The following is a 25,762-nucleotide window of genomic DNA, read 5'->3' as shown; positions in this document are numbered from 1 at the left end:
ACTTGGATTCTTCCTCCACACTGGTTGCCATGGAAATAAACAAATAACCAGTTCATTCACATATCAGAGGCTGTGTTGTACAGAAATCCGCCCATGAGTAAATGTATACTGTAAGTGGACCTACTTTGTTCCTTTAGTGGTTTCCTCAGCTACTGAGACTTCAGGTGCTAAATATAAGATTTTTAATACAATGCTTTTATTTAACAGATGTCTATTCAGAGCACAGTTCATATGAGATAACCTTTAAAAAATGAAAGAATCTGTACATTAGAGAATATGTTCTACCCTTCGGAGGCGGAGGTGCAGTATCTGTAACGAGTTCCTTTTTATCTGAAGTGTCTGTAGAAGATGGTATGGAGTGTCCTGGCTGCGGAATCACCTTCTCAAAACCTTGCTTTATCCACTCCATCACCCTGACATGACAAACAAATATGAAAGAAACAAGTACAGACTAAAATGCTTTTAAAAGGTAATTAAATAAGTGGAGTACCTTGGGGTTATGGACTTGTCTCCTTCAGCTTCTGCATCAGGAACCGCCTCCACCACAGGGACTGGAGGTGGAGGCTCAGGCTCTAAATGGATCCAATACATGAAAGATTCTTTAATTATAATTATATATTACCTTTAAAACAAATAAATCTCTTTCTGAGATATTAGCTGGCTCCTTATATTTTATACACTCACCCACTTTAACCTCCTTAACCTCCTTAACCTCCTTTGCGTGTGGGAGGAAAAGCAGAATATTCACACAACACTAAGTAATAGCACTTTTCCTAAACTTTTTTTTCTTTTTTAACGTTTTATTTACACCTCCAATCTTCGTCCACCTTATTAGTACATCCGCACATTCATGCAGTTATCTAATCAGCCAGTCATGTGGAAGCAGTGTTACAGATACTTTGTGCGTCTTTGACTTACTATAGATTTCTCCAGATCAGTTTTTCTGTTTTTTTTTTTTTTGCATTGTTCAATATAAACTCTAGACTACTATGTGTGAAATTTCCAGTTTCTGAAATAATCAAACCAGCCCAAATGTCCATGCCATGAACAAAGTTACAGAGATCACCTGTATTCCCCATTTTGTTATTTGATGAGAATATTAATTAAAACTCTTGACCTGTATCTACATTCTGCTACATGATTGGCTGATTAGATAACTGTATAAATGAGTAAACTTTACTCGTATAAAGTATATATATATATATATATATATATATATATATATACACACACACACATACAGTTAAGAACATGTGGCAGTACTATTTTTAGCATGATGATACATTTACATAGTGATTTGTTTAAAAATTATAATTTTAAGTTTTATATCAATATATTACACATTATTTGCACCTAAATGTTAATTAAAAATATGAACGATAAATGTAAATTTATGAATCTGCAGACATATTAATAGATAATACATTTTAAATGTACAAATTATTTAACAATTAATATTTGCCAATTATTATTAATATTTAAATGTAGGATTTAGATTTATGCATTGGATGTTAATGTACATATAGAATTTGTTTTAAAGTTATATAATTTTTTTTTTTTTTTGCAGTTAATCTCTTCTAGCAGTGCACTGTGGGATTATTTTTTTAGGGTGTCTTGGGAGAACTTGTCTACTTACAATTTGCTCCACCTTTACCTCTGGCACCACTTTTGGAACCTGAACAGAAATGGCATTAAAAACAAAAACCTCATGAAGAGTTCGAAAAAGAAATTGAACGTAGCAGTATTCACTTAGTGACAGCTGGATGTAATGGGTGATGAGATGAATGTCTGCATCCTTTCTGGATAATAATATCCAATAATAAAATATAATATAACATAATAATAAAATAAGAAGAAATAATTCATTTGTAACAGAATATTCTTTACAGTGTGAAAATGATGTGTTATTATAAAACAAGTGAAGTTTTATTAATGCTCCCAACCTAAAGATGACTATTTTCCAAAAAATCTGAAATGTTTTCTTGTTTCAAAATATCTGCAAATTAACTGCAATTAAAAGAAATTATTAATGTATTAAAATTTATACTTACGTTTAACATTTACATGTATATACATTGTTTTAGAACATCTGAAAGAATCCAGTTCCTTTTCCTGATGTACACTACAGCAGCAATAAATAGTCCGTTCCTCACCAGCCTCTCTTTTTATTCCTCTTACTGACTGGTACCAAATTTTGACACTGGAGACTTCTTTCATAAATGTTATACAAATGTTATAAAATACACCTTACAGAAAATATCATCATATTGTTACGGCCCCCGAGGTAGGACTAGCGGTCAGCAATGGGTGGCTTACCAAGCTGACAGTGGGGGAAAGAGACCAAATGATGATAATCAATGTAAACCAATAACCAAAAAACTAGCTTGACATTATATGTAGTGCTTATTTCATTTTGCTGTGCTGTAACAAGAAACATGTGTATCTACAATATCTTAAGTTACTGGACGACGTCGGTGGACAACGTCGGTGCTAAAGAAAAGAAAGCAAGTAAAACAAGAACATACTTCCCTTTGCATTATAAATGCTTATCTAGAAAGAAAACTGAAGCCAAAAACCTATCAGGGAAAATATTGCTTTCTTTGTTATATAATATTTTAAAAAGCTGTTATAGGTCTATTATTAGATTTATTATTATTTGGCATAATTAGTTGCTACTATAGAAACATGTCAGAATGAGCATGTTACTGAAAACCTCTGCACTTTTCTGACCAATCAGATTCAGAGCATAGTGTCTATGTAGTAAATCTTATCTAAGACTGTGTTTTAATGAAAACTGTGATATTCGGTTGTATGATTATTATAATAATGTTTTGCTTGTGTCAGCATACCTCAGTGACCTCCTGGGATTCTGTCTGCGGTTTGTGCTTGTCATCAGGTTGTGGAACCACTTTGCCTAATCCTTGCACAATCCAGTTTATCACCCCTGTCCTGAGACGGAGAAAATAAAAATCACTGGGTAAACTCGTAGCACCTGAGAGCAGGGTGTGTGTGTGTGTGTGTGTGTGTGGAAGTGCACTGTTCAGAGTAAACACTGTGAGGCAGCAGTGGTACAGGAGCAAAGCTGTGTGTGCTCTGAGGCAGACAAGCAGGAGGATATGTAAAGCCTTATAGCCTTTTATATATATATATATATATATATATATATATATATATATATATATATATATATAAATAAATGATCAGAGGTAAATAAAGTACAGGTACAGAGTCCTTCTTGCTAACAGATAGGTGTATGGAGATAATAAACAACTTGGGTAATATTATCTACATTTAAACATAATGAATAGGAGCAAAGGATTATTTTTTTTCCCTGGAAGAATACAAGTCTATCCAATTTCAATAATATTTAAATGACTGAAGCCTCGATTGCATTTTAACTATATTTACCTATAAGCGCTTCAGTACGCTCCATACCTAACGTGTTTTGGCTGAGTGCATTTAAGGTGAGAGTATGATTTCTTCAATTAGATTTTTTCTGCATAACTTAGCGTACACCTGCTCAGTAAGTAGTGTTTCAAGTGAGAAAGTATGTGTGTGATGAGCGAGTAAGTGCTGAGCCGATCTACTCACTCTTCATTTGCTTTACTGTGATCCGTGATGACAAATGAAACAAAACAAATGGTAGAGGTTTATCAAATACACAGATATTCAAATACCATACTTAATGCACACACACACACAAAATGAATTGGATAGTAATGAAATTGTACCTGTTGCTATTTTCCTCCTGTTGCTAAGAAGTGGAGAATTGTGTGTGTGTGTGTGGGTGTGAGAGAGAGAGAGAGAGAGAGAGAGAGAGAAAGAGAGAATGGTTGCTCAATTAGAAATGAGTAGCAAATGCATATTTAAGTGCAAGTTATGTCACATTATGGCATATGAGACCTCAGTCTTGTCATGTACCTTGGCATCACTGTCTGCTTTGTCCTTGGTAGGTGGGGCTGTAGGCTGGGGGAGGGCACTGGTCAAACCCTGAGAGATCCAGTTCAATACACCACCCTGAGTACTGCACAGAGAGGGACAGAGAGAGAGAGAGAGAGAGAGAGAGAAATGATGAGCTGGGGTGGATAGCATGTGGCCAGCCAGACTCGGAAAAAGTGGCATGTGCACATCCACGAACACACACACACACACACCTTTTGTCTTCCGAGACTCCATCATCTTTTGGCTTCTCAGGATTGGCTGCTATTTAGCAAAATGAACAGGGGGGAAACTATGTTAACCATGCAGTCAAACAACACACTGTCTGCTTTGTTAAAAAGTAAAAATAGAAAGATTACAAACTATAGAAACATCTCATTCTAATCCAGATACAATAATAGACTCAAAATCTGTAGGAGTCATTAAAAAGATTGTCTTTTAATTTCAGGACGTATGCAGCCCCATCATCACATAGCCTACATGTGTGTGTTTTCTTGCTTTAAATGATTTGCCCCTAGGCTGTGGTAATATGTATAGATATATTTTGTGCAGCTGTACAGGTGAGTTTTTACACTGTCACCAATTCACCGGTGTAATGTTGAATAATCTACGCTGCCTGTTGCTTTTCTCTAAACTTATTACTGAAGGGAAATCCAGATCTCATGCATTTCTGAAAATCTGATCACTCTCTTCGATTCTTTCTACGGATATCATACTATACCGTGAATATTACCACATCTGCCAAATGAACCGATGATATATATTCATTTAAACCCACACAATAGCATTTAATGATTTCTGTACAGTATAATGTACTGATTAATGGCCAGTTGCTATGTGTGTAATCACTCACCTTTTTTCACTTCTTGCTCTTTTACTGATGCTTTTTGTTCCTAAAAGAGCGAAAAAAAACAACTTAGGGTAAGCCATACGGCTCAATTCCATTCAACACCCTGAAGCAAATTTACAGATTTAGCTTTTTAGATTCTATTATGTGTAAAGACATTTTGTTTTCCAAGTCCTCAGAGCCTTTTTGTTTCAGAACCGATTCGAAGAGACCAGTGTATTAAACAAACCACTTTTGGTTTTAAATGATCAGGTAAAACATTTTTCTATACAGTCTTCCTGGCTCTATTTTCTCTGTCATGACAATTTTTTATTTTATAGACATTTTTCTGCACTCAAATACCAAAGCCTAAAAGATGCACCCAGAATTCTGTCAGAAAAATAAACCGATTCGTAACTTTGCTGTATAACATGCAATAATATAGCAGACATTTTATTTACACAATGTTTAGTCTGGTTGTTTTTGTCCTGTTAGTGTTACCATAGTTCTATGCTGTACTGTTTCCTTAGCTGAAACATTTGCTAATCGAAGTGTATTATTGCAGATAATTAACTTTACAGTATTGAGAAAAAGAAAACAGACTCTTTATTGTCCTCATTATCATAGCCATGTTGGTTCTGTCCGTTATCTGAAGCCCATTCCTTTTTATTCTGAAGTGCAAACAAAATGAAATGAAACAGCCTTTATTTGTCACATATACATTACAGCACAGTGAAAGTCTTTCTTCACATATCCCATCCTTGGAGGTTGGGGTCAGAGCGCAGGGTCAGCCATGATACGGCGCCCCTGGAGCAGAGAGGGTTAAGGACCTTGCTCAAGGGCCCAACAGTGGCAACTTGGCTGTGCTGGGGCTTGAACCCCTGATCTTCCAGTCAACGACCCAGAGCCTTAACCACTTGAGCCACCACTGCCCAAACAATGTTCATCTCTCCACAATCATTTGTTCTTCAACTCTAATAAACATCTAGGACATCTTTAACTGTTTTACATTTCTGGCATTTGGTAGACGCTCTTATCCAGATCGACTTACAGTTGATCTCATTTTATACAACTGAGGGTTAAGGGCCTTGCTCAGGGACGCAGCAGTAGCAGCTTGGTGGATGTGGGATTTAAACTCACAACCTTCTGATCAGTAGTCCAACACCTCAGAAATTGGTCTCTCTTTATATTTTGTCTACTCTTATATTAGATGGAAGTCTAAAATCAAGAATATATCAATTTTTTTGCTTGATACTAGCTCATTTATAGTATCAATTGTTTCCTATTGTGGAAACTATAATGTAGAAGCTGATACTCTGTACTTTTAGACATGAATCAGAGTAGTAGATATTACAGAACTTTAAATAACTGCACTTTTATCTAGTGTAGTAAACTGTTAAAGTTAGATACATTTATCTTTCTGAATTTCAGAGTATCTACATACGTACTTAGTACACAGGAATTGCCCATTTATTTTTTGCACCTACTAGCAAGTGGCACTAACGGGCCTCCTGGTGGTCCAGCAGCAGGATCTCATTGCTGTGGCCCAGGTTTGATTCCCAGCAGGGAGCTAACCCTGCCACTGAATAGCTAACTCTCAGTGCCGGTCTCAAGCCCGGATATAATGGGAGGGTTGTATCAGGAAGGGCATCTGGTAAAACCTGTGCCAAATTGAAACATGCGGACCAAATAATCCACGGTCAGAGGAAACACATGATAGCCTTCACCATACTGGGTTGCTTGTTGGTGTATGATAAGAATATATAAGAATTGAAGACAAAGGGGGAAAAAATCCCCTTAAATCCCATGCCCACTCCTGAAAAAGAAGTTACATCCTAAATATTGTGGCCAATACCCATGTAGACCATAAATAGGTGCTATAAGAGTGCTTTTTTTAAAAAATAGAAATGCTGCAGAAACTGCCTGGGCAGATTTTTCCGAAATGTAGCTCAGTGATAGAGCACAGGAACATGATACTACAGTATGTGCACAGAATATCACATTCAATTATCAGCAGTAAGGTTAGAAGTTAAAAGTAGAATCATCTACACACACACACACACACACACACACAGACACTTACTGATGTTTGGGGTTTATTGCCTTTGCCTTCCTCGTCTAGCTTTGCAGCCTTCTCTGGAGGTTGAGGAACAACTTTCACCACCCAACTAAACATTCTGCAGCTCAAAACACAGGTCTGTAAATAAGAAGAATGCACACGTAGTATAGAACTATGCAGAAAGATCATAAAGAGATGATTAGCCAAATCATAAAGATCAGCAAAAGCATAGGGAGTGATATTTGGGCAACTCCATTGTGATGCCACTAGATACATCTGCGGCATCACAGATTTTTTATATCTATTTGTTATAGATCACTTCCTTTTCCTTTCAACACATGATCTGCTTATTAATAAAGTAGTTACTGTATGGTGTGTGAACACTGCTGTAGAGCAACAGGGAAATGTCCATCAAATTTAATCTAAGATAAAAAGCCAAGCTGATGACTTATTCTGCCCATTATTATTATTATTATTATTATTATTATTATTATTATTATTATTATTATTATTATTATTATTATTATTGTTGTTGTTGTTGTTGTTGTTACAAATATTTATTTATTTAATTATTTAACTATTTATTTATATTATTGCATGAACCATACTCTGTATGTGTCTCAGTCTGGAAAAACCCATTGGGTGTTATATAGCTACAGCAAAATCTAAATAAAATTCTGAATTGAACTATAGCTAAATTCTTTCGAAGTCAGGTTTTGTGTACAAATGGGTTTTCCTGCCTATAGCACTTCAACAACTTAAACTTTAAGATTGTGTTGGGGAAAGAGCTAGTTTAACAAACATAGTGAAAACAGTCATTCTTCATAAAGCGATCTAAAACCTGGCTAGTTAAATCTGCTTTCTGTGGTGTTTGTTAAAGGTATGGGGTAATGTTCCTGTGACTGATGTGATGGGGGACCAGAAAAGAAAAGCGTAAGCAAAAAGGTTTGTGAATTCGAGAGAGCGTGTACGGGTTTTTATTATTCCCTAAGAAACATGACACTTTCCTCACACAGTGAGTGTCATGCATTGATCAAGATGTTGGATGCAATAAGTCTAATCAATTAAGACTCTAATCATGTACCAGCAGTCAGAATTACTACAATGCTTCTGCACTCAAGCACTCCTAGTTGAAAAATAATGCACCCCGAACCACCCTCCTCCCTTCGGCTGTCAGAATCTTTAAAATACAGTTTTCTCCCTTTTCACGTTTCGGTATATCCACATCTTTTCTACAGCTTTACATCTGATTGACATACAAACAAATTTCAACACTATATATAGCGGAAAATGACAAAATGTCACCCCATTTTCCCAGGCCTCCACAAATACATCATAAACAACAACAGATATAATTGCAAATCTGTCCATCAATGCTCACAATAAAATGAGCAATAAATCTAGCAGAACATTCCATTATCTCTGAGCTCCAGATAAACGTATCAGCAGTTTCTGAAAAGGAGAAAAACGGTCCAGCTCTCACTGGTTCTGCAGCTATTATTAGTAAGTCATTGCTGAGTGATGTTTGGGGATGAAAGTGCAACAAATCTGATTTGAAAGAATTATTTTTATGATGCTCTGAAACATATTAAACCTATGTCATGTTTAAGCGAAAAGATTGAAGTGAGCCCTCTTCAGTCTTGCAATATGAGTGTAGCCTTAGGTACAGGACGATCATGGCTGTGTGTGTGTGTGTGTGTCAGGAGCTGTCATTGTTAATCAATGATAACCGTATCTGAGCCTAATCTCTCTTGGTCCAAGCAGATGACCTAAATACTGCACTGTACTGATAAAAGAGTGGATCTGTCTATCAAACTTTCTGTTTGATTCAAGGCCACATTGTTGCCATGCATTTGCTCAAATTTTAGAGCAAAGTATTAGACACGCAGTTCCATGAATTGCCATAATATATTCAAAATATTTGAATAAGAATAAGAATGAAAACAGAAACAGTAATAATGGCACCTAACAATCCATTCAGAGATTAATATTCACATCGAAGCTCTAAACTATACTTTCTAGAGGCCATAAAATTTTACCAGGATATGGGCAAGAGTACGCTTGGTGGCATTTTCAATATGTATACTCATATAATGTGGATTTATTGATGTGAGTAAAAGTGCTGGTGCGTTTGTGCCTATAAAATATTTTTAGGGAAGCTGCTATATCAAGCGATTTATCACTTAAATAAAATATTAATAAATTCATGTGAGGAATCTGGGGCTTAACCTAAAAACACTTTACATGAGTGCAAGAGTAAACACCTGGGATAGGCCACTGAAGTGAAAGAAACATGCGATTTTAACAATTAAAAACAATTATTTTACTAAAATTATTTTTAAATATTGGCTAGTTGAATTGTTATTTAGTTTATATTTTGTGTGCATACTTTGAAGTTGCCTTGCAGCAGTGTTACCAATCTTTAACCTCTTGAATAGAAAATACATCACCTAACCTTTTTTCCATATTAAAAACATTAAACAGCGTCCATACAAGGAATAAACGATAAATAATAAAGAAATGATTCATGTACGCAATGATGTATATGTAACTAATACAGATTCCGAATATCAGAATTTAATATTAATTTTTCTAAAACATAAAATGAATTTTCGGCTAATATTCATACTGAATTTGCATAGTCACTGATTTTTATTGAGTCAACTCACTGTGAAAAGACCTTACCTTAGCTGTTCAGGAGTAGGCACTCATCCCAGAGATTGTAGATGTGGCAGGAGGAAAGGTACTTGGAGGAATGGTGAGATTAGCCATACTGAAGCTAAGATAATGGGATTAGTTATGATTAGGTGCCTACAGGAAAGGGTAAAAGGAGGACCAGAATGTAGACGCCTGAACCTGATTGCACCTTCACAAGTTTCTATATAAAAAAAAACCCAACAACCTGGCAATGAATGGACAATAGACAATCAGGGAAAAGCAACAGCTCCAACAAAGCCATTTGCAGTGTAGAGATAATGAACAATAAGCTAAACATGATGGAAGTGAACCAGAATCCAATCAAGCTGAGCAGCTGAGGGTTAAGGGCTCTAAAGTGGCTCTTTGGAAATCCTGGGATTGAGACTCATGAATACACTGCAGTAACTAGTGTTCAAATGGGGTTTCTCAGTTCAGAACAGGCCAGAGGAAGTAGAAGTAGCTCAATTCTTTACCTAAAGAAAAGTGCAGTTCTTAAAATCTAAAACTTCTCTGTTCAAAATGGCTTCCATGCATGTTCTTCACTCAAGCTGCAGAAAGGTATGAAAACCAAAATATAAGGAAGGAATAGATCACACACTGATTTTAGTTACTCATCGCAAATTAATTCCCATTTTCCCAAAGAACCGAGAGATGTTAGCTAGCATATATAAAACAAACCACCTGAAAGCTAATCCCAAGATGTCACAATATAAACTGCACTGATGAATACAAAGTGGACATAACAACAGACAGACAATGGTGTTTTGTTTTAGAGCTTATTCTTGCTGTCATACGTCTTAAAATTAGAAATTTAGATCGACTGATTACAAAGTCACAAATATATGATTATCGAGAGGGAAGTAGACTTGTTTTTCAAATAGAGTTCAAAAAGTATTAAGTGATATGAAATGTTGTATTTTGTTACTTCTGATCTCTGGTATTACCCACAAGACACTGGTGTTTGAAAATGACACATGACCTATATAGCTAATTGGGGTCCAGTCGGGTTTCATGCTGGAGGGACATTTGTGATGGTACACTTTGCATGTGGCAGAATGTGACTGTATTCGTGAAAATGTACAGAAGACACTTTCATAGTAGAGGATAATAGCTTTATCTTGCATCGAGCCAGATGAAATGCTTACCCTCTGCTCCTCTCTTGGTCATTAGCGGATGTGGCAGCTTAGCTTTGTGAAAGTACTCGAAAGGTTGTGAGTTTGAATCCCAGGTCCACCAAGCTGCCACTGCTGAGCCCCAGAGCAAGGCACTTAACCCTCACTTGCTCAGTTGTATAAAAATGAGATAAGTTGGAATAAGGACGAATGCCAGAGATATAAATGGTCTGCTAATTTTGTGCTGTTGGCAAAGATTTGCTAAGTCTTGCTAAGCACTGTGTAAACCATCAAACACTTGCTGTAAACAATGTCTACTTATCCAGATTTGCTTCTGTGATTACTGACACTGTATTAAAATGGACAACATGGTGCTATATAGCTCAAGATCCAGTAGTATCCATCTTAAACCTGGACACAAGTTCTTTCTCTACGTATATAGAGCAAGATATATAGCTCTATGACTCAGGTAAAAAAAAAAAAAAAAACATGGTGTGAAATTTTGTAGTTAGAATCATGGATTAAATGTGATTTCGGATGATAATTAATTCCAGGTTGATTTGGATATGTATTTTTTGAATACAAAATACACAGTGTGTGGTTGTGTTGCCCAATCAGGGCAGGTTTCACGTGATTGACACACAGCCGTCTCTGTGGCCCTGTTATAGAGATTAACATGTCTAATGTAACAGAACTGACAGGACTGTTTATTGTCAGGTTGGATCATCCCACACTGATATGGTGTTAGAGCTCCAGCAATTCCTAATGTTTTTTAAAAAATCTCTCTAAACAAAATAAGGTGTATAAAGCTCTATATACCTTATATACCTTTTATTTTACTTGACTTGTAATATATTCTATGTAACTTGTACTCTGAGTCAATTTTGATGAGATGAACATTGTTTAGCATGTTCAGTCTAACTGCAGATCAAATCATATAGTGTATACACAATCTATATAAAACAACTGACACAGCGGATATAGCGGGTATAGCGGATGCTCCTCATAAACAAATTGTAATCACTGATATGGTGGGGTTTGCTGATGAAAAAATAGAAAATAACTTTTTCCAATAAATGTAACTGTAAATAGGCTAAAGATTACGGGCGAAAATTGGGAAGTTGCTGTGGTATAAGATTTATTGCTTAAATATAAAATTCTAAGAATGGGTTTGCTCCTTACACACACACACACACACACACACACACACACCTACAATCGCATTAACTGATAAAGGTGCTGTAATCCTGACAGGTTCTGTATAAGCCTGTAAAATGAGGAGATGGAAGAGAGGAAGAGTGTTGAAGATGTGAAGTCATGTGAACACATGACCCTTCATTTTGATTATCTGAAGCTAAACATGATGCTATGAGGCAGTAGCACAACTAACCAGGATTTTCTCTTTCTTTCTTTCTTTCTTTCTTTCTTTCTTTCTTTCTTTCTTTCTTTCTGTCTGTCTGTCTGTCTGTCTGTCGGTTGCTGGAACCAAATTATTCTATTTAGTCAATTTGTCTCCCCCTTGTGTTGTGTGCAATAGCGAATTGAAAACCTACTGGAAATGGACTGGAATCTTCTAGAAGTAATTTGAGAAGGCAAATATTTTATAGTTTATTTTATAACTGTATTGGCATCAGGATACATCCCGCTACCCCATTATTCCAAACCAATTAAAGCAAAAAAAGAAAAAAGCCAATAACCTAAAACATTGCATTTTGGCTGGGCAGCATACCTAAACCCATTCCAGCATGATAACATCCATGAAGACATGGTTTACCAAGGATGTTGTGGAAGAACTCCTGCACAGAGCCCTGACCTCAAACTCCACTGAACCCCTCTGGGATGAACTGGAACACCGACTGTGCCCCTGACCTCCTCACCTAACATCAGTGCCTGATCTCACTAAAGCTCTTGTGGCTGAATGAACACAAATCCCCACAACCATGCTGTAAAATCTAGTGAAAAGCCTTCCTAGAAGAGAGGATGATTTGGGATTAAAGTTGGGACTAAATCTAGAATCAGATGTTCATGAAGTACATATGAGTGTTATGATCTTGTGTCCAAACACTTTTGGCTTTGTAAAATATATAAGGTTAGTTGTTATTTGCTTTATGAAACACCATAATGATGGCTAGGGATTAGTCCATATCATGTTTGATGATACAAACTAATCCCCAGCTACTGTTATTTACCCACTGTGCAAACACTACAGAAAGTAACTATAACAACAGACTATTTAGGGTGCTTCAGTTCATATAACAGGGAAAGGCCTGGTTTAACACCTGGGATTGTTCTCTTTTGGTTCAAACATACTCCCATCATGGGGTCTTCCTGGTGGGATTCACTCTCATGGTGATCTAGAACATCATTGTCAGGGTATACTGTATATGAGTAGAGCACTGATAGAGCATTTCGACTTTCATTTGGACAGTGAGTGGGGACTTACCACCTCTATATTGTGCAAGTTAAACCTTCACCAGAAAATCAACTAGATGGTAACAGACTTTGAATTTTACATCATAGACCCAGACTAATCTTACCAATGCACCACACAAAAGTAAAGAGTAAAAATCATTTAACCTCTACAAAATCTGTAAAAGCTGGCATGCTGTTGCTTGGATAAACAAGTTAGCTGATAGATAAAGTGTTCAATAAGTGACTGTAAGGATTGACTAGCAGGATCTGTATGCAGTGTAAATGCAGTTTAATAATCAAAACACAGCGAAAGGCAAACAAGTCCAAAACAGCAGGCAGAGCCAAAGTCAAGAAAACAAGCAGATAATCCAATAAACCAGAATAGTCCACAAAGCAAACAAATCTGACATGGGCAAATCCACAAAACGATAAATCTAAAAACACAGTGAAGGTCATACACAATGGCAAGATACAAAGGCAAAAATATAAAGGCTTGGTATGCAGTGATAAACTGGTGATACTTCATGCTGAATAGCGACATGAGCATGTTTAAATGTCCGTATATCCAGAAGTGTTAAACCAGAAGTGCACCCCGTGACCCAGAAGATTCAGTTTACCTATCATTGTTCCTCAGGGCTGTATCTCTCCCAATCAATGAGGTGCTGCAGATGGCCTCTCCTTTGCTGGGAGTCCATAATCAATTGGACCAGATATGCTGGGGACCTATCAACTTCTATGGGTGGTGTGGGTGTGGGGTCACTTCTCGTGGAGTCCTGGTTGGTACCATGCGTGTGGACGTCTCCTGTGGTTGGCCTGTATGCATTGGTGGCAGACCACCTGTTGGAGGCGCACATGGGTGCTTTACCACAGTCGTCTACTGTAGGATGTCTGAGGGTTCTTCTGACCTTGGATCAAGTGGCTGATAACCAAGAACACGTTGGAATGGCATGAGGCTGGAGAAGGCTTCAGTGAGGGAGTTTTGGGCATATTCAACCAAAGAGAGGAATTTGCTCCACCGTTGCTGCTTCCTGCTGCAGTAGGTTCATAGATGGTGCCCAAGCTCTTGGTTCAACCGCTCCACTTCTTGGAATATGGCATTGAGTGCAGGGTCATTCCAGCTGCTTTGAGCCCCTAGAGTGTGGAATATCACCGCATAATCTACTGCTGAGTCTGAGCCCTGGCGGAGCTGGAGTAGTTGGACGGATTGCAGCCTCCAGCAGGGTGCTCGAATAAGCCCTGGAGCAGATGATTGAAGTGGCAGTAGGATGATCACACCTGGTCATCCCTGTCCTAGACGCCCATTGCCCAATCCAGGGCCCTCTTGGTGGAGTCATTTTGGTAGGTATCTGGCTGATGTGAAAAAAAAAAACCCTCACATTGTTGGAGGAACCCCTTGCACAGATCCTCAGAGCCAACAAATTTATCGTTGCCTAGGTTGATTCTAGGTCCCATGAGGTTAACTAGGGCCTGGTGAAGCTGCACAATGGTGGTCTGAAGGGCCATCAGCTGCTCTAGGTAGTGCGCTATGCTGGGCCATGATGGCCTGGAGCTGGGTTACATCCTCTGGATCCATTGGTGGCAAAGTATCCTGTATGGATTGACAGGATCTATTTGCAATGTAAATGCAGTTTAATAATAACAAAGTCAAGAAAACAGTCCAATAAACCAGAATAAACAGTCCACAAAGCAAACAAATCTGACAAGGGTGAATCCACAAAACAAAACAGTTAGGGTCATACACAATGGCAAGATACAACGGCAAAAATACAAAGGCTTGGTATGCAGCAGTAAACTGATGATACTTTGTGCATATACCTGGAAGCATAAACCCGGAAGTGAACCCCGTGACCTTGAAGACTCAGAATTTGGTGTGGTTGTAACAGTGATCTACCATTCAACAGAACAATTCAATAGCACTTTCAATTGCCCATAGCCTTACAGATAAAACCGCCTTTTGGTTATCATGGTATAATTACTAAAAAGATTTTAAATGGAAATATAATTTTCTTTTTGTTTCAGTCACCAAGCATAGTAAACAGATCCAATATTTATATTCATACAGTTTTATATTTAAGCTATACCTGAGCAGCTGAACACAGTCATTTTTAATTCACAGACTGGAATACAAAAGACCGATGTTACAGACTTTATAATATTTTCAGATATAGTTACTAATTCTAATTCCAACTCCAGTTATTTCCAAGTTGTGATTTGTAAGTAACAAGCGTCAATGCAGATTGTACCCTGCTATCAAGAATATGCATCTCCTCAAAAAGTAGTACAGCATGAAGACAAGATATGCCAGATTTGTTACACAGTATAGGAGCATGAAGGATAGGGGAAATGAAGCGCTGTTATTCCTAGAGAGAAGGGGGGGGGGTGTTGTAAGATGACTGTTTGAAAGGATGAAAATGTTAGGCACCTGCAAATAGTATTGCTCAAAAAAATAAGAACTGGTTAATTTTTAGAGAAAACGATAGGCTGTCTAATTCACAGTCGTCACTGTCACTCCTAAAGACAAAGTAATAAACAGGTTGCATATGGAAGTGTCAAATCGAGTTCAGTGCATCCCATCGAAACCCTGGAGGTGGACCTGGTGCTCTGGCAGCTGGTGCATGATCCAGGTGCCACTGGAAATGCATGCATCCATCACCTCTAATCATCACTCCATTGTGTTGCATTGAGAAGTGAAGCATAATTAAATGTCTCTCTTTTTATAGGATGAATCACAGACCAAACTGGGGGTCTTTCCAGGAACAGAAAGAATATAGAACTTGTTAAAGTTAGTCAAAACCCCTATTTAGACAGGATTAGAGGTTAGCTTGTTGTTTGCTTCATACTTGGGGAGGTTGGGGATTTGATTCAAGGCTGTGGTGGTGTGAGTTGAATTTTGCATGTCCCTTGAGGGTTTCCTCCCCCCAGTCCAAAGACATTCATTGTAAGCTGATTGGCATTTCTTAATTGTCTGTAGTTTGTGATTGTGTCCTGTGATGGGTTGGCACCACATCCAGGAAATGCCACGTGTTGAGTCCCAACTCCTCTGGGATTGTCTGACCTTGTGTGGGACAAGCGGTATAACAATTGGTGCATAGAAAACACCATTTATAAATAATTTAAAATGAACAACATGAAGCAAGTCTGTTATTCAGTCTAGCATCATTGCCATTAATAAACTACTAGGACAGGTATTGAAATAATGAATTTTTAAATTCCTGGACTGGAAATCTAATTCATTTTTAACTTCTTTTTAGATTTCATCTGTCTAATCAGCAGTCTTTAATTTAAAGAATTTAAAGGTCTCTCAAATCGCAGTATCAACCAGCTGAAATGTCTCTTACTGATTTTGATGAAATGTTATGTCGGATTTTCTGCCTTTTATACCTTCATGCAAGAGCGTTCCACTCTGAAAGTTTCCCAGAAAAACAAAATTCTAGTAACATAGAATCTCTAATCATGTTCTGTTTCACTAATGTGAAAGGTAATTAGAGCTTCACTAATGAACAACTTTTTGGAGGATATAATGGGCTTTTAATGAAACCAGAGCTGTGGGTTTTTTTTCAAGCAGTAAGGACTGGAAACAAAGGTGCTAATGAATAAACTCTCCATCTCTCAATGCCAAACCCTACAGGTTTGATTAGATGCAGATTTCTGGGCACACACAGGGGTTTAACCTACTTGTTAAAAATAAACATGAAAAGAAAAAAATGTTGGACATAGACATAAAACAGCAAATACGTGACTATCAGTGCGATGTGATTTACCCTGTAAACGTGAACGGTCTTCAAGAATATGTGCAAAATAAAAAGATGCAAAATGAGAAAGTCATTAGAAAATAATGTAATGTAATATAATGTATAAACTGCTTGGTTCAGTCCTTCAGCAGTTATATCTCTGTACCAGCATCAGCACATCAAGTCAATGCTTTTATATTGTCACAGCTTCATTACTAATACAGTGCAAATCTACTTTGGAAACGTTACATCAAGCTTAAATTTACAGCGATTTACATACGCGGCTATTTACTTATCAGTTTCTGCATGATTTTCGACACGACACTGCTGCATTTGACTAGCTGAATGGATAATCGCATTGTGTAGGTGTACAATATAATAAAGCAGAAGGTTAGTGTATATAAATATAGATTGTTTTTAACTTTATTTGTGTATAATGTTAGCTAAATTGAACACTGATACTGATACTGCATGGAACAACTTATAGGAAAATGTAAAACTCATTGTGTTGCTTTCACTAGTTGAATTTGTGGTATTTGAGTATAGCCATATAGGAAGTTGCTTCTGTGATTCTTGACTATTACTATGTATTCTCTCTCTCTCTCTCTCTCTCTCTCTCTCTCTCTCTCACAGGTCAAAATATTATTAATGTGATTTCAGTAAAAGGGGGCGGGGCTTCCAGGCATTGTTACTTAATATTGGAGGGTTCCAAACTCCTAGTCAGCTATTAATCTTTTCTATATTCTATATCAGTCTGCTTATTTGGCCATAATAAATAAAACTGACATATCTTGGTGTATACTTGAGCGATAAATTATAATAATGCATTGCCGATATTAAAATGCAACACTCCTGCACAGATCTGTATATGTAATGTTATTCTCTCGTTCCTCTTTCCACCCCCCACAACAGTTTTTCTCTTACTTGTAGTCCACTTTGCAAACAGCCAAATGTCACGTCCCATTTCTCTGCTCTGTCCACTCTTCTGCACACTTCCTGCCACTCAGTTGGCCCGGAGGCAAGTTTACTGTTGTAAGCATCCATTAGGAAGGCGGAACAGGCAGTAATAATGTGTAATGTTCGGATACTTTATGCTCTGCGTTGTTGTGTAATGGCTGGTGGATAGTAAATGCAAGAAAATTGCCAAAAAAATTTTATAGATTTTTATTTTTTTTTTTTTTATCAGCTGTGCTTTGAACATGGAAGCCTCTCCGTCTCTAGACCATCCTCAGAGCCTCCGCCTTTTAAAATTCATAATCTAAAGTAACAATGTGAATATCAAAGAAATAATCAGTGTGCAGATCACAAATATATGGCTGATGCATGAAGGATTGAGCTTAAAGTCTCTCTCTCTCTCTCTCTCTCTCTCTCTCTCTCTCTCTCTCTGGTAATAGGTCAAAACTGCTAAAAAGCAACACGATTACAATCTCGGAATCTTAAAAGGAAATGCAGTTTTTATGTGCACAGTTTATGTTATGACCTTGCAAAATATGGACATAATTTGAAGCAATGCATAAAACTACTGTAACTGGTACATTAAACACAAAACCAATAAATGCTAGTAATGGATATTGTTCATTTATTCCACTGACTTATCAGTTGGAATAAAAACCCTGACCTTATGAAAAGCAATAACTTGAAAAGCAATGCCTCCAAATAGTACTGAACAATAGAAATTATTGATCATTGAATTCCTAACATATAACAATGCATATTTCGTGTTGTAAATAGACCACCATTCGGCTTCCTCTCGTCCTTGAACATTTTAAAGAATCTGCACACAGCAACTTGGATGTAAACCTCACAAGGGTTGCAATTTTATTTATTTATTTATTTATTTATTTATTTATTTATTTATTTATTTATTTATTGTCTTACTCCATACAGTGCCCTTAAAAACACAGGTATCATATAAAGATACTAGGAATAGCCTTTTACACAGTTTTGCAGCCAACTGGCATCTTTATGTTTTTTTTGGCTTGTAAAAATGCATTGAATGCCCATTACATCATGTACCTCCAAGAGAAACAAATCTAAACATACAGTATGAAACTCAGAAAGTTGCCAAGTCAAGTGCCTGAAACCAGTCCATCAGAATGAATGACCTGAGAGACAGAGAGAAACTGAATAGAAATTAATAAAATGAGATTATAGAAAAGCAGGCATTATGACTGCTATTATCCCACAGGACAATGGTAGCGCAAGTGTTTAAGGTTCTGGGTTTTTGATTGGATTCTTTGGGTTCAAGCCCCAGAACGACTAAGCTGCCACTGTTGGGTTTTTGAGTAAGACCCTTAACCATCTCTGGTCCAGGGATGCTGTATCATGGCTGACCCTGCACTCTGACCAAATCTAGGATATGTGAAGAAAAGAATTTCACTGTGCTGTAATGTATATGTGACAAAAATAAATTCTTTTTCTCCATGGCTGGAGTTCGATAATGAAATTCTCACCTGGGCTGGAAATTTGCAGCTTTAAATTATTCAACAAATTCACACATACTGTACTGTAGGTGAGGACCTGAACTTTAAGCTGTAATTTTATTTCTTCAGAAACTTTTTTTTTTTGCATCTACAAGTGTAATAATATTTTTTGACCCTGTTTCGGGACTTCGTACATACACAGGTTACCAGAATGTGCTCTCATTTCACGTGAGTTGTTGGGTTTGTTGTTGAGATTGTGTTTTGCACTTAGAAGTTACCATAAAACTCACAAGCTACACAAGCTAACAGTGAGAAAACTCTAAACAGTGATCAGAAGTGAGGGCACCATAAATAATCCAGTAAAGAGAATGTGCTTACATACACTATATTGCCAAAGGTTTTAGGACGTCTGCCTTTACATGCACATGAATTTAATGTGGAGCTGACCGGCCCTTTGCAGCTATAACAGCTTCAGCTCTTCTGGGAAGGCTTTCCACAAGATTTAGGAGTGTGTTTATGGGAATTTTTGACCATTCCTCTAGAAGTGCATTTGTGAGGTCAGGCACTAATGTTGGATGAGAAGGCCTGGCTCACAGACTCCGCTTTAATTCATCCCAAAGGTCTTCTATTGGGTTGAGGTCAGTCAAGTTCCTCCACACCAAACTTGCTTATCCATGTCTTTATGGACCTTGCTTTGTGCACTGGTGCGCAGTCATGGTTCGCTCTGACCCCAATCTCCAAGGATGGGATAAGCAAAGAAGGAATTTCACTGTGCTGTAATGTATATGTGACAAATGAAGGCTACTTAACTATTTACTACTTAAATACACGGAAGTTGTTAATCTGCACCGAAGCATTTTTTGTGTCATCAGTGACAGAAAAACCTAACTGTTTATTTGTTGCTTGGAAAAAGTGCTCAAAAGCATTAGCTTATGAAGGCCACAAACTTGACGTGGTAATGCTGCCAAAGCAACATCAGTATGAAGACACTTCCCCAAGAATGCAGAGTTAAAAGTGCCAAGATGGAACGATAAAGATGTCATTACCAAATTAGCCCAAAGAAAGGCCATTTAAGCCTGGGGTGGGACTATATTCATTTCCTCTACAGTGTTATTAGATTGTATGAAAGAGCAACACAGTGGGCATTGAGTGAAGTGTTTTATTTAGTTTGAATGTTTTATTTACTTTAATACTTTAGAAACAAACTTATTTCATACCTTATACACTATAAGAATGTAATGCTAGGAACCTGAATTGATTGTAGCTATTTAACAAAGACATGTTTAAAAGAGCGTTTTTAGAGCAATGTACTATATTGCATTACATTTACAGCAACATCCATCCATTCGTCCTTCTATCTATCCATCCATCCACCCATCCATTTATTCTTCCATCCATCCATCCATCCACCCATCCACCCACCCACCCATCCATCCATCCATCCATCCATCCACCCACCCACCCATCTATCTATCTATCTATCTATCCATCCATCCATCCATCCATCCATCCATCCATCCATCCATCCATCCACCCACCCACCCACCTATCCATCCATCCATCCATCCATCTATCTATCTATCTATCTATCTATCTATCTATCTATCTATCTATCTATCTATCTATCTATCTATCTATCCATCCATTCATTCATTCATCCATCCATCCATCCATCCACCCATCCATCACAAGGTCACATCGAGTCTAGAGCCTGGAGTTTATCCAAGGGGACTTGATATAAGGCAGATCCACAATTACACACACTCAAACAACCATTCACACACTGTGGAAATTTTAGAGATGCCAGTCAGCCATCAGTACAAGTCTGTGGACTGGTTATCATGAGGAAAACCACAAAGATTCCACACACTCCATGAACTTCTGCAAGCTCCATGCAAATAGGGTGAAGATCTGGAGGTGTTCCACTGTACCCCCTTCTTTACAGCCACATATTCATCATACTTAGACTGACTCACAAGCTAGCATATTTTCTTTATTTTAAACACAACAAACTCTACCTAACAAACTAAGTATTTAGTGCAAATTCAATGATAAATCTAACTGCAAAACTAATCTTAGCAATATTAAGAACACTAGCTTTAAGAATTAAGGTGAACACTCAAGCTATTTTTACTTTCCTTAAACTTTTACATACTTTTCCGAACTTTGAAAAGATCACTTTCTTTAAAGTGTCAATGACTCTTAGTGTGCTGGAATTTTAATAAAGATTACAGCTCACAGTCACTTTGATTTCAATTTGACTCAATGGGAAATAACTGGAAAGTCTATACGCACATCAATCTTAGCTAAGCACGGTACCCAGGTTTCTTTTATCTATGCTAAACTTAGGAAGGCTCCTATTTCCAGACCAGAAGAATCAAATCAAATCTCTTAGACGGTAAAACAAGCCATATCCATTACATAGCAATATTGTAAAATACACAATTTTCCTTGAAAACACCAGGCACACCGCTCAGCAGGAAAAAGCTAATTATTTTTCTCTATGATCATTTCCATTTGAATGAAAACATTCTGCCAAGCCGATATTATCTGCTGTCTTTTCTTTGAAAAAAAAAACACCAAACACACCGCTTGGTGTACAAGAAGATAAAAACAAGGAAGTAGTAACTGAGAGAACACAGATGATCAGGGAAACACTATGGTGGTCCAAAAGTACAAAACAACAGCTAATCAGAAAACTCAACAGGAAATCACAAACACATTAACATTAATGCGGCCTTCATGTCCTACTGCCCACTTCTGAAGTGGTAATTACGAGGATGTCGTGTCCACATGTTTTGTTGTTGGAAAGAATATGAACTATAGAAGACGTACTTTTAATTTGACGCCATAATCCATATTACACAGCTAGCTAACTTGCTTATGATAATGACAAATACAACTACTTTCATGGTGCACAACAAAAATGTACAACATGCATTGTATATGAATATAAAATATCAAGGGTTAACAATTAACTGCAGTTAATTTGCTGAAAAATGGACAAATGCTGAAGTTCCATCTCATGTTTCCAAGTTTCCCACTCGTAATTACGACTTGAAGGGTCATTCATGTGCAACTTCCCAGTAAGAAACATCTCATGCTTGTTGCTGTTTGGAAGTGACGTACGACAATGACAAGGACAAAAAGCATTTCACTTTTTTCACTTTTTTAGTGTATTTGTTTGGTTTTGCTCTCATGGTTTTTGTTTATTTCTTGGGTTTTCGGCTTTGTTGTAATTATTTCAGTGTTGCTGTTAACATGTTTTGCACTTTCACACTGCCACAAAAACCGACTATATAACCGACTATAACTGCACTGTATAACACGTAATTGCTTGTAAAACACAGACACACACACACACACACACCTGGTTAACAATGAGACCAGGTATGAACAGTGATCGGAATCAAACTGTGGGCATCTGCTGTAGGCAATTAATTTTGGTTAGCTATGGAGAAAGCACAGAGAGCAAAATATTTCATGCAGAACACCACATGGTATCAGCCTTTAGCAATCCAAATTACATGATTGTTGATGTGAGACTAGAGCTGATGGTGTGTTTTGTGTTCCTGTTCTGTTGAGATTTTGGTTTTGTAGTTTTATTTTGTGTTTTTTTTTTGTTTTGCTGTTGTCTTTTTGACTGTATTTTATTTTATTTTATTTTTTATTTTGTTGTATTTTTGGTTTTGCTGGTGTGTTTTATTTATTTTGTGTTTTTGGCTTTGTTGTGTGCTTTTTTATTTTTCTGTTGTATTTTTACTTTTGCCAGCGTGTTTTTTTTTTGTAGATTTTTGTTTTTATTTTACTGTTGTTTTATTGTTTTTTCAGTTTTATTTTGTAGGTTTTTTTGTTGTTGTTTTTGCTGTTGTGTTTTTGGATTTGCTCTTTGTTTGTTTGAGGTTGTGTTTATATATTTGCTGTTGTTTTCACTTGCTGGTGTGTTTTTTTGTTTTCCGTTTTTTTTTCTTATCTTATCTTATCTTATCTTATCTTATCTTATCTTATCTTATCTTATCTTATCTTATCTTATCTTATCTATTTATTTAATGCTGGAGTTTGGTTTTTGATTTTTTGTTTTTAACTTTAACATGTTTTGCTCTTACACGTCACTATAAAACCGACTATATTACTGTACTATATAACATTAGCACTTTGTAGAACACACAGCAGGCTACAGTGGTTAACAATGAGACAGGAATGAACAGTGATCGGAATCAAACTGTGGGCATCTGCTGTAGGCAATTAATTTTGGTTAGCTATGGAGAAAGCACAAAAAGCAAAATATTTCATGCAGAAAGCACCACATGGTATCAGCCTTTAGCAATCCAAATTACATGATTGTCGGTGTGTGACTAAAGCCAAATGAATCGATACATGCCAAGATGTATTAAGGTAGAAAAAAAGGACAGAGGGGGGAAAAAAGTCCTAGGCATTATCCTATTATAGCCACCTCGCATTGCCCTATCGGACTTACCCATGCCTGCATCAGGCCACATGAATTATTGAACGGCTCGGTTCATGGTGGCAGGCTGTCGGAGTGTTTCTCAGTGCGTGAATGAGTGCGAGCGATAGTGTGTTCATGGTCAGTGCTTTTCCAGCATTTATACACAGGGGGCACCAGCAGCTAGGGAATGATGGAGCTTGCACTTTCTTCTGTCTGACTTTCAAAACCAAGAAGATTTCATCTCAACAAATAGAGTAGACAATAGAAAAAACTAAAGAGATTTGGAGTTTAACAATGGTTTGTGGACGTATGTTTCCTACATAGGATTTTATTCAGCGTTATACTCATTTGGAGAGTAAAGAAACAGTGAAATGATCTAAAATTACATCTGGTCACACGTCCTTGCTTGTAAATTTTTTGGCCAAGTGAATTTTATCTACAGACGTCAGCCTGCTCTTGAGAACTAACTATTATTATTTTTGAAAATGTAATTAATTTTCATTTATTATTTCAATTTATTTCCAGTGATTTGAAGAAATAATTCAGATTTACAATGATGTACTTCATCATCTTTTCCACATCCAGTAGGTCAATGTTAGCTATGTGACATTATTAAGAACAATAAAGAAGGTCATTTTTTCTTTTTAAAAATATACAAAAATGACTTGGCACATGTCTAAAATTTCACCATCTGTCTTTGAGGAATACTCTTGACAGAACAATGCATGACTGAACATGAGCAAAAATGCTAAAGAGATTAAGAGAGGAAAAGAGAGGCAGAGCAAAGGAGAGCAGTCTCCATGCCTCGGTGTTGTCAAGCTCCAATTACTGATGACTGACTATGCATTAACTATCCAGTAATTTTTCTACTTACATCATATATATTCAATCAGCCATAACCTGCTTACTGTCAAATATTTGCTTCCTCTCACATCTGTATCACCCAAAATATTTCCCAAATCTTTTTAATCTATATTGTTAATTTATGATATACTGAATATACATTTTTTTCTTTAATATTACTGTTTTTATAGAATATTTTGGAATTATTTTACAAGTAACCTGTTGATTTCATCAATCCCAAAATTATGGAATTTTAGGGAATTTATAGCTTTCGATTTCGATCACATTAAAAACAGCTCATAATACAACAGGTTCTTGGCAAGAATTTAGTATTTATTTGCTCTGCTTATTGACATTGTTCATCAGCTTTACAATTCTGCTACTTCAGAGCACTTTCTTTACATTTTTTTTTTTGCATATAATTAAGAAATTTCTAATTTAACATGAAAGAAAAATAGAATAGAAAGCTTACCATTAACCCTTTTTACCAGAGGCCAATGGAATTTGTGCTTGTTTTGCTGGGACCATTTTCAGTGTTGAATTTCTTGTCATGTCACTCTCCACAGTGGTGCTTAATGACTCATATGAAAGTAGACAGGACTAAATATAAATATATTCATAGAAAAAGAGTTTCACACAAGCTTCAGACTAAATGGTGATATTAAATGCTTTTCTTCTCTCTGAGGAGAGGTCTGGATCTCATGATTTTATTGTATTACCGTCTGCATCTAGCTTTCTGTTGACTTCGAACTATATAAATAATTGTTCCACTCAAAATCATGTACCTGAACAGGAGTCTTTTAAAGCAAGTATATATTTCGGCTTAAGGTTACAGTACTGTATGTCTAGACAGAAAAGAAAACAACAGACGCCAGACATCTTGTCTGACTACATTATCATTTTTTCTCATTAGTCTAATTTGTGGGCGGAGCAACACCAGGCCCAACCGTATTTGTAAGGACGCACTCGAAACAGGTGTAGCTGAATCCATATGCAGATCTTTATTATCCCAAAACGGCAGGCAAGAATCGAAAGTCAGAGTGGCAGGCAAAAAGGGTCAAAACCGATAAACAAACACTATAGAAACAAAACCGAAACACAAAACTGAAACTCTAGGTCAACCAGGAACAGGCAAGGATCATACACGGAATAATCAAGGCAATCAATGGAGTAACGCTCAGTATGCAATGCAGAGATCACAATACTTAGCAGTGAACAAAGGGCAGCATGCTGTTTAAATACCCGAGTACTGGAAGTCAGTTCAGTACTCGGG

At 36.9% G+C, this 25,762-nt stretch overlaps 1 protein-coding gene and 2 long non-coding RNA genes across 4 annotated transcripts in view; all 3 read right to left on the bottom strand.

Moving 5' to 3' along the window:
• Positions 1–46, bottom strand: part of cngb1a (cyclic nucleotide gated channel subunit beta 1a) — a 31,777-nt gene extending 31,731 nt beyond the window's left edge. For both annotated transcript variants that reach the window (XM_058387406.1, XM_058387407.1), the window contains exon 1: positions 3–46. In XM_058387406.1, coding sequence (XP_058243389.1) covers positions 3–31 — 29 coding nt within the window. In that variant the 5' untranslated portion in view covers positions 32–46. The remainder of the gene's footprint in view (positions 1–2) is intronic.
• An 81-nt stretch (positions 47–127) lies between these two features.
• LOC131351810 (uncharacterized) lies at positions 128–2,978 on the bottom strand. The gene is made up of 5 exons (XR_009204439.1): positions 2,850–2,978; positions 1,637–1,675; positions 491–572; positions 286–413; positions 128–167 (listed from the first exon to the last, which is right to left on the bottom strand). It is a non-coding gene; the product is annotated as an uncharacterized LOC131351810 (long non-coding RNA).
• A 753-nt stretch (positions 2,979–3,731) lies between these two features.
• Positions 3,732–4,193, bottom strand: LOC131351811 (uncharacterized). The gene is made up of 3 exons (XR_009204440.1): positions 4,155–4,193; positions 3,922–4,024; positions 3,732–3,754 (listed from the first exon to the last, which is right to left on the bottom strand). It is a non-coding gene; the product is annotated as an uncharacterized LOC131351811 (long non-coding RNA).
• Positions 4,194–25,762: the final 21,569 nt, after the last annotated feature.

This window comes from Hemibagrus wyckioides, linkage group LG04, assembly GCF_019097595.1.
Source record: "Hemibagrus wyckioides isolate EC202008001 linkage group LG04, SWU_Hwy_1.0, whole genome shotgun sequence".
In the NCBI taxonomy this organism is placed as follows: domain Eukaryota; kingdom Metazoa; phylum Chordata; class Actinopteri; order Siluriformes; family Bagridae; genus Hemibagrus; species Hemibagrus wyckioides.
Note: the sequence above shows the minus strand (reverse complement) of the source record. Positions and strands in the feature narration are given on the sequence as shown.